Here is a 12,128-nt window from a genome sequence, read left to right as displayed (position 1 = left end):
CACACACACACACACACACTAGATGTCGACCGATTATGATTTTTCAATTATTTTTCAACGATACCGATTAATCGGACGTTTTTTCAATTTATTTATTTGTAATAATGACAATTACAACAATACTAAATGAACACTTATTTTAACGTAATATAATACATCAATAAAATCAATTTAGCATCAAGTAAATAATGAAACATGTTCAATTTGGTTTAAATAATGCAAAAACAAAGTGTTGGAGAAGAAAGTAAAAGTGCAATATGTGCCATGTAAGAAAGATAACGTTTCAGTTCCTTGCTCAGAACATGAGAACATATGAAAGCTGGTGGTTCCTTTTAACATGAGTCTTCAATATTCCCAGGTAAGAAGTTTTAGGTTGTAGTTATTATAGGAATTATGGGACTATTTCCCTCCTATACCATTTATATTTCATTAACCTTTGACTATTGGATGTTCTTATAGGCACTTTAGTATTGTCAGTGTAACAGTATAGCTTCCGTCCCTCTCCTCGCTCTTCCCTGGGCTCGAACCAGCAACACAATGACAACAGCCACCCTCGAAGCAGCGTTACCCATGCAGAGCAAAGGGAACAACTACTAGAAGGCTCAGAGTGAGTGACGTTTTAAACACTATTAGCGCACGCTAACTAGCTAGCCATTTCACTTCGGTTACACCAGCCTCAACTCGGGAGTTGATAGGCTTGAAGTCATAAACAGCGCAATGCTTGACGCACAACGAAGAGCTGCTGGCAAAATGCACGAAAGTGCTGTTTGAATGAATGTTTACGCGCCTGCTTCTGCCTACCACCGCTCAGTCAGATACTTAGATGCTTGTATGCTCAGTCAGATTATATGCAATGCAGGACACGCTAGATAATATCTAGTAATATCATCAACCATGTGTAGTTAACTAGTGATTATGATTGATTTATTGTTTTTTATAAGATAAGTTTAATGCTAGCTAGCAACTTACCTTGGCTTACTGCATTCACATAACAGGCAGTCTCCTTGTGGAGTGCAACGAGAGAGAGGCAGGTCGTTATTGCGTTAGACTAGTTGCAATATTGGATCCCCCGAGCTGACAAGGTGAAAATCTGTCGTTCTGCCCCTGAACAAGGCAGTTAACCCACTGTTCCAAGGCCGTCATTGTAAATAAGAATATGTTCTTAACTGACTTGCCTAGTTAAATAAAGGTATAAAAATAAAATAAATCGGCACATCGGCGCCCAAAAATACAGATTTCCGATTGTTATGAAAACTTGAAATCGGCCCTAATTAATCGGTCGACCTCTAGCACATGCATACAGTACACACTGACACACACGCATACCTACAGTACACACTGACTGACACACACACATACATACAGTACACACTGACTGACACACACGCATACATACAGTACACACTGACTGACACACACGCACATAGTGGGGCAAAAAAGTATTTAGTCAGCCACCAATTGTGCAAGTTTGCAAATTATGGTGGAAAATAAGTATTTGGTCAATAACAAAAGTTAATCTCAATACTTTGTTATATACCCTTTGTTGGCAATGACAGAGGTCAAACATTTTCTGTAAGTCTTCACAAGGTTTTCACACACTGTTGCTGGTATTTTGGCCCATTACTCCATGCAGATCTCCTCTAGAGCAGTGACGTTTTGGGGCTGTTGCTGGGAAACACAGACTTTCAACTCCCTCCATAGATTTTCTATGGGGTTGAGATCTGGAGACTGGCTAGGCCACTCCAGGACCTTGAAATGCTTCTTACGAAGCCACTCCTTCGTTGCCCGGGCGGTGTGTTTGGGATCATTGTCATGCTGAAAGACCCAGTTATGTTTCATCTTCAATGCCCTTGCTGATGGAAGGAGGTTTTCACTCAAAATATCACGATACATGGCCCCATTGATTCTTTCCTTTACATGGATCAGTCGTCCTGGTCCCTTTGCAGAAAAACAGCCCCAAAGCATGATGTTTCCACCCCCATGCTTCACAGTAGGTATGGTGTTCTTTGGATGCAACTCAGCATTCTTTGTCCTGCAAACACGACAAGTTGAGTTTTTACCAAAAAGTGTCATATGGTCAGATGAAACCAAAATATAATTCTCCCAATCTTCTTCTGGATCATCCAAATGCTCTCTAGCAAACTTCAGACGGGCCTGGACATGTACTGACTTAAGCAGGGGGACACGTCTGGCATGGTAGGATTTGAGTCCCTGGCAGCATAGTGTGTTACTGATGGTAGGCTTTGTTACTTTGGTCCCGGCTCTCTGCAGGTCATTCACTAGGTCCTCCCGTGTGGTTCTGGGACTTTTGCTCACCATTCTTGTGATCATTTTGACCCCATGGGGTGAGATCTTGCGTGGAGCCCCAGATCGAGGGAGATTATCACAGTTGATTTCTTCAAACCAAGCTGCTTACCTATTGCAGATTCAGTCTTCCCAGCCTGGTGCAGGTCTACAATTTTGTTTCACACACACACACACACACACACACACACACACTTACTGACATACATTTTCATAGAATTAGTCAATTCTATTACCAATTAGCATTTCTCTCCCTCCACACTCTCTCACACACACACACACACACAGTAATTGTGGTGACTTTTCTACTACCATAAGGCTGGTTGTTGGCCTATCATGGGCGTTGTAGTCTGCATGTTGCCATGGTGATCTCTACTCCCAGCTCTACCCTGGCACCCTGCTGCTCCTCACAAAGTGGAACCTCTCAATAGTTCATGTGTTGGAGTTGAGTTCAGACAGATTGGGTCATGCACTATGTATAGAACCGAGACAGGCTGGGCCTTCATTCACATCATATTTACTCACGCCATTATTCCACTCTCTCAGGACGCATCCCAAAGGGCACCATATTCCCTATATAGTACACTACTTTTGACCAGAACCCCATGTGTTCAAACATCTAGCTCAAACTGGCGGTTTACTTGCGTCGTGTTTAGCCTTGAAAACCTCATATAAACAACGTGGCTGTTCAAACGCAAGCGGTACGGTGTCTTCTATGTACCTGCGGTTTATGAATGGGGCTCGTAAATCTGTACCTCCAGGACCCACACACACACACACACACATTTGTGGTGTACATTGGTGTAATTGTGATGAGGTGAATGCATATCACACACAGGCGAGCTGTTAAACACACATGGCTTACACTGCAGCATACGCTGGCACGCTCTTAAATAGCTGGCGCTCAGGCAGTCATTCCCGTCTCCCTAGTGGCGAGGACACAGCACACCTTAACCAATGAGAAACCACCCTACCGCACCCTGTGACAAATGGCCAAACCATTCACACCTCGTGACCAATACCCCCCCCCCCCCCCCCCCCCCCCCCCACCTCCACTGACCATTGGCAAGCTGGCCCCACCCCTATGACCAATAACAAATGACACACACACCCTACTGAGCATTGAGTAACCGCACACACACTCTCTGACAAATGGCGTGCAACCCGTCAACCGATGACGAACGACGCGCATCGTATCGACCAATGTCAAACCGGGATAGACCTGAAGACGCATGAACGGCTGGCTGACCGCGAGCGTGCCTGAGCAGAGCATCATGGGTATCGTTCATAAACTCCCACAGCACGACTACACATCATGGTCACCTCTACCTCTAGTGCTCCACTGTTTTAGCAGCTGCTGATTTTACTGTTGGCATGTAAACAACTCCACCCTCCTAACACACACACACACACACACACACACACACCACACTCTCTCACACATCTGTTTGCTCAGCTCTCCCCATAGAGAGCCTTTATGGCTCTCTGAATCTCTCACCATCCTGTAAAAGGCCACAGCAGATGCTCTGTACATGCCGTGGCGTATAGGTCACTCTGGCTACAGAGGGTAGGGTGAAGGACAGACGGAGCTTGCCAGAGGGAAAGTATGGGGTTAGAGGGAGGGACAGATGTAGGCGTGAGGGGTGAGGCCCGGTTTGGGATGATGAGTATACTTTGGGAGAGGCCTGGTTTGGGTGAGGGGGGGGACTGGCTTGGATGTAGGAGTGGCCTTTGAGAGTGTAAGAGTGAGACGTTCAGTGGCCAGAACTGGTTTGGGCGAGGACTGAAAGTGCTCAGAGATGAGGAAAGGTCAGATGTCATTGTAGAGTTTGGAGACTCAAAGCAGTGTGGGTATGCAGCAGGACAGTAGTCAGTGGAATAATAGCAGTCTTTTGATTGGTTGGAAAGTTAAACCCCGAGAGCAGGAAGTGACACGGTGCAAACAGGAAGTGTGAGGGAGCCCAGTGATGTTTTTCCAGGCTGCCCCCCCCCCCCCCCCCCGTGTTCCATTCCCTCGCGCCCTGTGGCACGGAGCCAGAACAGAGGAAGGATGAAAGAAAGGGATGGATGGGGAAGGGACAGGGGACTGGGATTTATCATGTTGCTTTGACCTGTCAGATCAGTGTTCATGGAAGTTAGGAGATGAGTAAGGGAAGCCGGTTTAGTTCAGAATACAACACACTGTTAGTGTAGAGTTCCTGTACTTATTGGCCTTCTACAGTGTGTTCCTACCAGTCCACGCTAACAGTGACTGACTGTTTTCAGCGTTTTGTCACGTTGATTTGTTTGTGTATTAGTCCCCTTGTCAGCTAGCTCGACCTGGAGTGAACCTGCTGGAGAGAGAGATGCATGTAGGGAGGGAGAGAGAGAGGGAATGTTTCGGGATATTGGAGTTACTGCTGTCTAGCAGCAAACCGACAGTGATCAAAGAGCTGTATTCATGTTGGACTGCTAAAATTGGAGACATCTCTTGACTGATTTCAGTGAGTGAAAATGAGCCTGTGCAAACCTCTACTCTCTTTTCCCTCTTACTCTATCAGTCTATTTGCCGTTTCTTATTTAGTTTTCTCCTACCTTGCTCGCTCTTTCTCCCCATTTCTCATTCTCAATTTTCTCCCTTTCATCCCTCGTCTCTGGAGACACTTTCTGGTATCTTGACCTCTGGAGTGTGTTCCATCTTGAGTGTCCTCAATCGAAAAACACAGAAAAACCACATTGACAGTTCCTTCTAGCCTTTGCTGATTCATAGATTGAGGACTGTTGACAGGCTGAACTCTATCTTCCTCCTAGATTGAAGAGGTGATGTTTCCCCAGCTTTGAAGGACTTCTCTGTCATTTCCCAGTCAGGCAGGTGTGAACAGAGCGCCGTGGAGGGGCCATTGATTTGATGTGTGTATGACTGGCCCTCTTATGACCAGGGCTGAGGGGCTGTCGGAGAGGGGGGAGACTGTCGATTTACGCCGTTGTATGTCTCCTCCATCGACAGGAGATCAACCCATTCCTCTCTTTACCTCTCTTGCTTTGCACGCCTTTGGTCAGTACAGACACACACACACGCGCACACGCACACACACACCTTTATTTCCCTTGGTTATCTTAGTCAGAAATGTTTATGTTGATCATATTAAGGCAGCATATGACAGCACACAGGAACTGTAGAAGATGGGGACCAGCAAGACTAGATAATAAACACTGAAGTCCACTAGACTGTGTTGTATCGGTGTGTGTGTTTGTCCAGGGGACTTAGAGCACCACCTCTATCTCTGTGATGGGCCCCACACTCCTAGTATGTCAGGGTCACAGACAGATAGCAACAGCAGCATAGTGTTGGGGCATAGCAACAGTGCACTATAGTGTTGGGCCGTAGCGACAGTGCACTATAGTGTTGGGCCGTAGCGACAGTGCACTATAGTGTTGGGCCGTAGCGACAGTGCTCTATAGTGTTGGTACATAGCGACAGTGCTCTATAGTGTTGGGCCGTAGCGACGGTGCTCTATAGTGTTGAGGCGTAGCGACAGTGCTCTATAGTGTTGGGGCGTAGCGACAGTGCTCTATAGTGTTGGGCCGTAGGGACAGTGCACTATAGTGTTGGGCCGTAGCGACAGTGCACTATAGTGTTGAGGCGTAGCGACAGTGCACTATAGTGTTGGCGTAGCAACAGTGTTGAGGCGTAGCGACAGTGCACCATAGTGTTGAGGCGTGGCGACAGTGCTCTATAGTGTTGGGCTGTACCGACAGTGCTCTATAGTGTTGGGCCGTAGTGACAGTGCTCTATCGTGTTGGGCCGTAGCGACAGTGCTCTATCGTGTTGGGCCGTAGCGACAGTGCTCTATCGTGTTGGGCCGTAGCGACAGTGCTCTATCGTGTTGGGCCGTAGTGACAGTGCTCTATAGTGTTGAGGCGTAGCGACAGTGCTCTATAGTGTTGGGCCGTAGCGACAGTGCTCTATAGTGTTGGGCCATAGCGACAGTGCTCTATAGTGTTGGGCCATAGCGACAGTGCTCTATAGTGTTGGGCCGTAGCGACAGTGCTCTATAGTGTTGGGCCGTAGCGACAGTGCTCTATAGTGTTGAGGCGTAGCGACAGTGCTCTATAGTGTTGGGCCGTAGCGACAGTGCTCTATAGTGTTGGGCCGTAGCGACAGTGCTCTATAGTGTTGAGGCGTAGCGACAGTGCTCTATAGTGTTGAGGCGTAGCGACAGTGCTCTATAGTGTTGGGCCCAATAACTCAATGCCTTAGGAGGGCTGCACACACACTCTTTGCACAGCTTTATTTGTTGTGCGTGCAGAGTTAAAGAAGTGTGTGTGTGTGTGTGTGTGTGTGTGTGTGTGTGTCTTTGTGGGGAAATGTCATTAGGATAAAGAATGACACTGGCTGCCCCATTGCAGCTTACAATGCAGACTGCACACTGTCCTTGGGTTGAGGGTGTGTGTACATGTGTGTCTGCGTGCAGGTTCCCACCTTTGTGCATGTATGAGTCATCTCTTTGCAAAGTCAATAAAATGCGTCAATGATGTATGATCTTCTGTAACTGAATGGCATCACCTTATATTGACATGGTTTTCTCATGCAGAGGGTGAAAAGTATTCATACTGGAGAAATTAATTTCTGGAGAATACAGGAAAGAAAAGAGTTGAAGTACGTCTGATGCAGTGAAAATAATTTAAAAACATTGAATAATGAAGTAAGCCTTATGCGACATCATTACCTGTTTGTTTGCCTGAATTGGCAGGTTTAACGCACCAGACATGCTTCTGGGAGAGCACCATGGTTATCTTCTGATTAACCATTATAAACAGAAAGATGAGTGCAGGAAATTAGTGGAGGTAGACAGAGGGGAAGATATCGAGAGTATTATGGAGAGAGGGAGCCAAAGGCAGAGACGGATGGAGATGGGGAGACGGAGGGGGAGACATGGGGAGAGACACCGAGACGGAGGGAGACTCCGACACACACAGAGAGAGACAACTACTGATGATCACATACAGCTGCTTTTTACTTCCCCTGTATTTTCCTGTTCTGTTCATGTACCAGGCTTCAGAGTGACGGTGGAGCAGGGCGTCGTTACTAAGCGGGGAGCAACGGAGAAAGAGGGGGGGAGAAAAACAGAGGGAGGGAGAGGAGAGATTGAGGCAGAGGGGGGAGAGCGAGGCTGTCCGTGAATGAGGATGTACTCCCATTAAATCAATTTGGAAGGAGAGATCGAGGGTGGGAACGAGAGGAACAGCGAGATGGGGAGAGAGCAGTGCACAGGGAGAGAGGGAGAAGTGAGAGAGTAATAAACAGGACGAGAGAACAATGAGAGTTGGGTGGACTGACTGCCTTACCCCAGTGAGCTAGCTAGCTGTGGATGTGAGCAGAGTGGCATGTCTTTGGAGCAGGGATACTGCTGCTATTGATCCAAACCACCTTCCTCTGTTCTGCCAGCAAGGTGAACTCCTACAGCACAGCTCTCTGAACAGAGAGGGAGAGCAACAGAGAGAGATCTGACAGTCTCCTTCCTGTGTTCCTGAGAGCTGGGTGCGTGTTCAACTCTATTGCCTCTGCCGAACAAGATAAGTGTGTGTTCTGTGTGTGGGAGCACCGACTGGGGAAAAGAACACACCCTCTCTCTCCGCTGAACCTGAGAGTCTCAGAAGAGCAGCTAACTGCAGCTAACAAACCAACGACCTCCAGCTCCCAACCCGTTGGGTTGAGGTGACATTGTGTTTGAGAGCGGTGGTCTGGGTATTAATGGATCTGTGAGAGCAGTGGTCTGCTTTACCTGGACCTGTGAGAGCAGTGGTCTGCTTTACCTGGACCCGTGAGAGCGGTGGTCTGCTTTACCTGGACCCGTGAGAGCGGTGGTCTGCTTTACCTGGACCTGTGAGAGCGGTGGTCTGCTTTACCTGGGCCCGTGAGAGCAGTGGTCTGCTTTACCTGGGCCCGTGAGAGCAGTGGTCTGCTTTACCTGGACCCGTGAGAGCAGTGGTCTGCTTTACCTGGACCTGTGAGAGCAGTGGTCTGCTTTACCTGGACCTGTGAGAGCGGTGGTCTGGGTATTAATGGATCTGTGAGAGCGGTGGTCTGGGTATTAATGGACCTGTGAGAGCGGTGGTCTGGGTATTAATGGACCTGTGAGAGCGGTGGTCTGGTATTGCTGGACCTGTGAGAGCGGTGGTCTGGTATTGCTGGACCTGTGAGAGCGGTGGTCTGGTATTGCTGGACCTGTGAGAGCGGTGGTCTGGTATTGCTGGACCTGTGAGAGCGGTGGTCTGGTATTGCTGGACCTGTGAGAGCGGTGGTCTGGTATTGCTGGACCTGTGAGAGCGGTGGTCTGGTATTGCTGGACCTGTGAGAGCGGTGGTCTGGTATTGCTGGACCTGTGAGAGCGGTGGTCTGGTATTGCTGGACCTGTGAGAGCCGCTGACCCCTGGAGAGAGAGGAGAGGAAGAGCAGTGATGCAGACAGCCTTCAGTGTCTTAGAACAGACTGCCTCTCTAGGTCGACCTAAATGTGACTTAGATATTCACATGTAGCAGGGTAGGAGAGAAAGTGTGTGTGAGTGCTAGGGACGTGCATGTGTGATCGCGTAAGGGAGTGTTGAGAGCTTGCTGCTGGTGCTGAGAGCGACTGAGGAGAGAGGGAGGTTGGATCAGAGCAGAGAGGAAAAGGCTTAGGGATGACTGGGTGGAACTGGAGGCTAAAGCTAACCTTGGAATCATCCTTGGAACCTTGAGGGGCTGCCGCCACTACTCCACCCCAAAGAGAGGAACTAGGACTGGGGAAAGATCCGGGCTCTGTGCACCCTAAATCTGGTGCCTGGGAATAAGATGGGCTTGACTTTTAAGACATTGGGATGATTTCAGAGGACCCTGTGAGGGATGAGGTTGTCGGGAGGGCGAGAGTGGGCTCCCCACGCCCGGTGTACATGGTTGGCCCCTCCCCACTATGAGCATGCAGGTGCTTCATATGGTCAGGGAGCTGGTGTCTCCCTCCCGACGCAGAGCAGCAGCCAGATACGGAGGTGTGTGTTTTATTGTCTCATGGACAAGTACAGTGAAATGCCTTTCTTTCTTTTGTGTGTGTGTGTGTCTGAGTGTGTCTGTCTCTGTGTATCTGACTGTGTTGTACATTAGCTGTACTGTGTCCCTCAAAATGAATGCCATTAACATCTGACAGATCCCTTGTGTGTCTGTGTTTGAGAGAGTTGGCTAGAGAGAAAGAGATTCCCTTGGTACTGCTGTAATAGCTCTGTTGCTATGGTGTGTGTGTGTGTCTGGTGTGTAATTAATAATGAAGGAAGGTTCCCTGGGGTAATGGGACACTTGGTGACCCCGATCTAGTCCTGTCTGCTGATTGGACCAGCTCTGAGGGGTCAGTGTTGGGCTGTGGGCACTAATGATTGGCTAATGCTTTTCACTGCCAAAAGCTCAGTCTACACTCTGAGGAGAATCACCTGGGCTCTGGGTGGAGCCGTAACACTCTGCATCCCCATTCAGGCTACTGGCTAGGGATTTTATATGGGTTGTGAGGTGGGTTATTTTAAAGACATCTAGGCCTCAAGCATCTCCTTAACAAAGGCTGGCTCTATTCTCTTAGTCCTGTGTATCTAAGCTCTATTCTCTTAGTCCTGTGTATCTAAGCTCTAATCTCTTAGCCCTGTGTATCGAAGCTCTATTCTCTTAGCCCTGTGTATCTAAGCTCTACTCTTAGCCCTGTGTATCTAAGCTCTACTCGGTTAGCCCTGTGTATCTAAGCTCTATTCTCTTAGCCCTGTGTATCTAAGCTCTATTCTCTTAGCCCTGTGTATCGAAGCTCTATTCTCTTAGCCCTGTGTATCTAAGCTCTACTCTTAGCCCTGTGTATCTAAGCTCTACTCTTAGCCCCGTGTATCTAAGCTCTACTCTGTTAGCCCTGTGTATCTAAGCTCTATTCTCTTAGCCCTGTGTATCGAAGCTCTGTTCTCTTAGCCCTGTGTATCGAAGCTCTATTCTCTTAGCCCTGTGTATCGAAGCTCTATTCTCTTAGCCCTGTGTATCTAAGCTCTATTCTCTTAGCCCTGTGTGTCTAAGCTCTGTTCTCTTAGCCATGTGTATCTAAGCTCTATTCTCTTAGCCCTGTGTGTCTAAGCTCTGTTCTCTTAGCCCTGTGTATCTAAGCTCTGTTCTCTTAGCCCTGTGTATCGAAGCTCTGTTCTCTTAGCCCTGTGTATCGAAGCTCTGTTCTCTTAGCCCTGTGTATCGAAGCTCTGTTCTCTTAGCCCTGTGTATCTAAGCTCTATTCTCTTAGCCCTGTGTATCGAAGCTCTATTCTCTTAGCCCTGTGTATCTAAGCTCTATTCTCTTAGCCCTGTGTATCTAAGCTTTTTTACATGCCAGGGGGAGGGGAAACCGATTACACACTTCTCACCTCACTGCTTGTTAATGGTGAATTCTGCGCCTGCACATGTGTGTATGTTTGTAACATGTATGAATGCTCGTCAGTCCCTCCAGGGTTTTAGATTGAACCTTTTAGGCAAGGCAAGCAAATTAATAACAAATTCTTATTTACAATGACGGCCTTACCCCGACCAAACCCTAACCCGGACAACGCTGTGCCGCCCTATGGGACTCCCAATCACGGCCGGTTGTGATACAGCCATGTTATCGAACCAGGTTCTCTAGCAATGAGGTAGTGCCTTAGACCGCTGCACCACTCAGGATTTCACAGGGATATTTGCAGGCAAAAATACTTGATTTTGTTGTGGCAATTTGGACATTTTGGTTGGCAATGCTGTGATTTTTAGCAAAATTGCGCTGACGAGGGATACAGTTAACGTGTGTCTTGATTTAACCATATTTATGTGCTAATTGGTTGAAATTGTGTGTGTTATGCGATAATATTGCGAGGATTTGACTGTTTTATGCGGAAATAGTGCAGTGATTGGTCAAAGTTGCAAGACCATAATAATAAGCCGTGAATTCTTGATTTTTGCACACAGAAAAGTGAATCCTGAAAGGAACTGGTTTGTGTGTGTCTCAACATATTGACCTGGATAATAACTCGTCCCCTTCCCTGTGTAGCAGCATGTTGTCACTGTGCTGCAGGCAGGAGCAGTAGAACAGAGCTGGTGTTGTGGAGAGTTGAGCTTCTCATCGATCTGTGATGCCCACTACAAAGGGCACATTGAGTTTAGGGCCCTCCTCCTTCTCTGCCATTTTAATCTCCGGCCATCGACCCTGCGGAAAAATTCTCAACACACACAAACATACACAGGTGCACACACTAATATGTACACACTTCGCTTTAGACTTACTCACACACACACGTGGTGGGAGGGAGGGAGCGGGTGGTGAGAGGGAGGGAGCGGGTGGTGAGAGGGAGGGAGCGGGTGGTGAGAGGGAGGGAGCGGGTGGTGAGAGGGAGGGAGGGTGGTGAGAGGGAGGGGGCGGGTGGTGAGAGGGAGGGAGCGGGTGGTGAGAGGGAGGGAGCGGGTGGTGAGAGGGAGGGAGCGGGTGGTGAGAGGGAGGGAGCGTGGTGAGAGGGAGGGAGCGTGGTGAGAGGGAGGGAGCGTGGTGAGAGGGAGGGAGCGTGGTGAGAGGGAGGGGGCGTGGTGAGAGGCAGGGAGCGTGGTGAGAGGCAGGGAGCGTGGTGAGAGGCAGGGAGCGTGGTGAGAGGCAGGGAGCGTGGTGAGAGGCAGGGAGCGTGGTGAGAGGCAGGGAGCGTGGTGAGAGGCAGGGAGCGTGGTGAGAGGGAGGGAGCATGGTGAGAGAGAGGGAGGGAGAGGAAGGGAGGGAGAGTGGTGAGAGGAAGGGAGGGAGCGTGGTGAGAGGAAGGGAGGGAGCGTGGTGAGAGGAAGGGA

At 48.7% G+C, this 12,128-nt stretch overlaps 1 protein-coding gene across 2 annotated transcripts in view; it reads left to right on the top strand.

Annotated features, from left to right (window-relative positions):
* The window catches only part of LOC109864570 (USP6 N-terminal-like protein), a 91,539-nt gene that overhangs the window by 36,894 nt on the left and 42,517 nt on the right, over positions 1-12,128 (top strand). The window contains exon 1 of one of the 2 annotated variants that reach the window (XM_031798170.1): positions 7,274-9,311. The exons of the other annotated variant lie outside the window; for it this stretch is intronic. Within the exon in view, the coding sequence (XP_031654030.1) occupies positions 9,236-9,311 (76 nt within the window). The 5' untranslated portion in view covers positions 7,274-9,235. Of the gene's footprint in view, positions 1-7,273; positions 9,312-12,128 lie in introns of those variants that run through there. 2 annotated transcript variants of the gene reach the window in all.

Source organism: Oncorhynchus kisutch, linkage group LG19 (genome assembly GCF_002021735.2).
Source record: "Oncorhynchus kisutch isolate 150728-3 linkage group LG19, Okis_V2, whole genome shotgun sequence".
Lineage (NCBI taxonomy): Eukaryota > Metazoa > Chordata > Actinopteri > Salmoniformes > Salmonidae > Oncorhynchus > Oncorhynchus kisutch.
The sequence above is the reverse complement of the archived record's forward strand: the minus strand, read 5'-3'. Positions and strand labels throughout refer to the sequence as shown.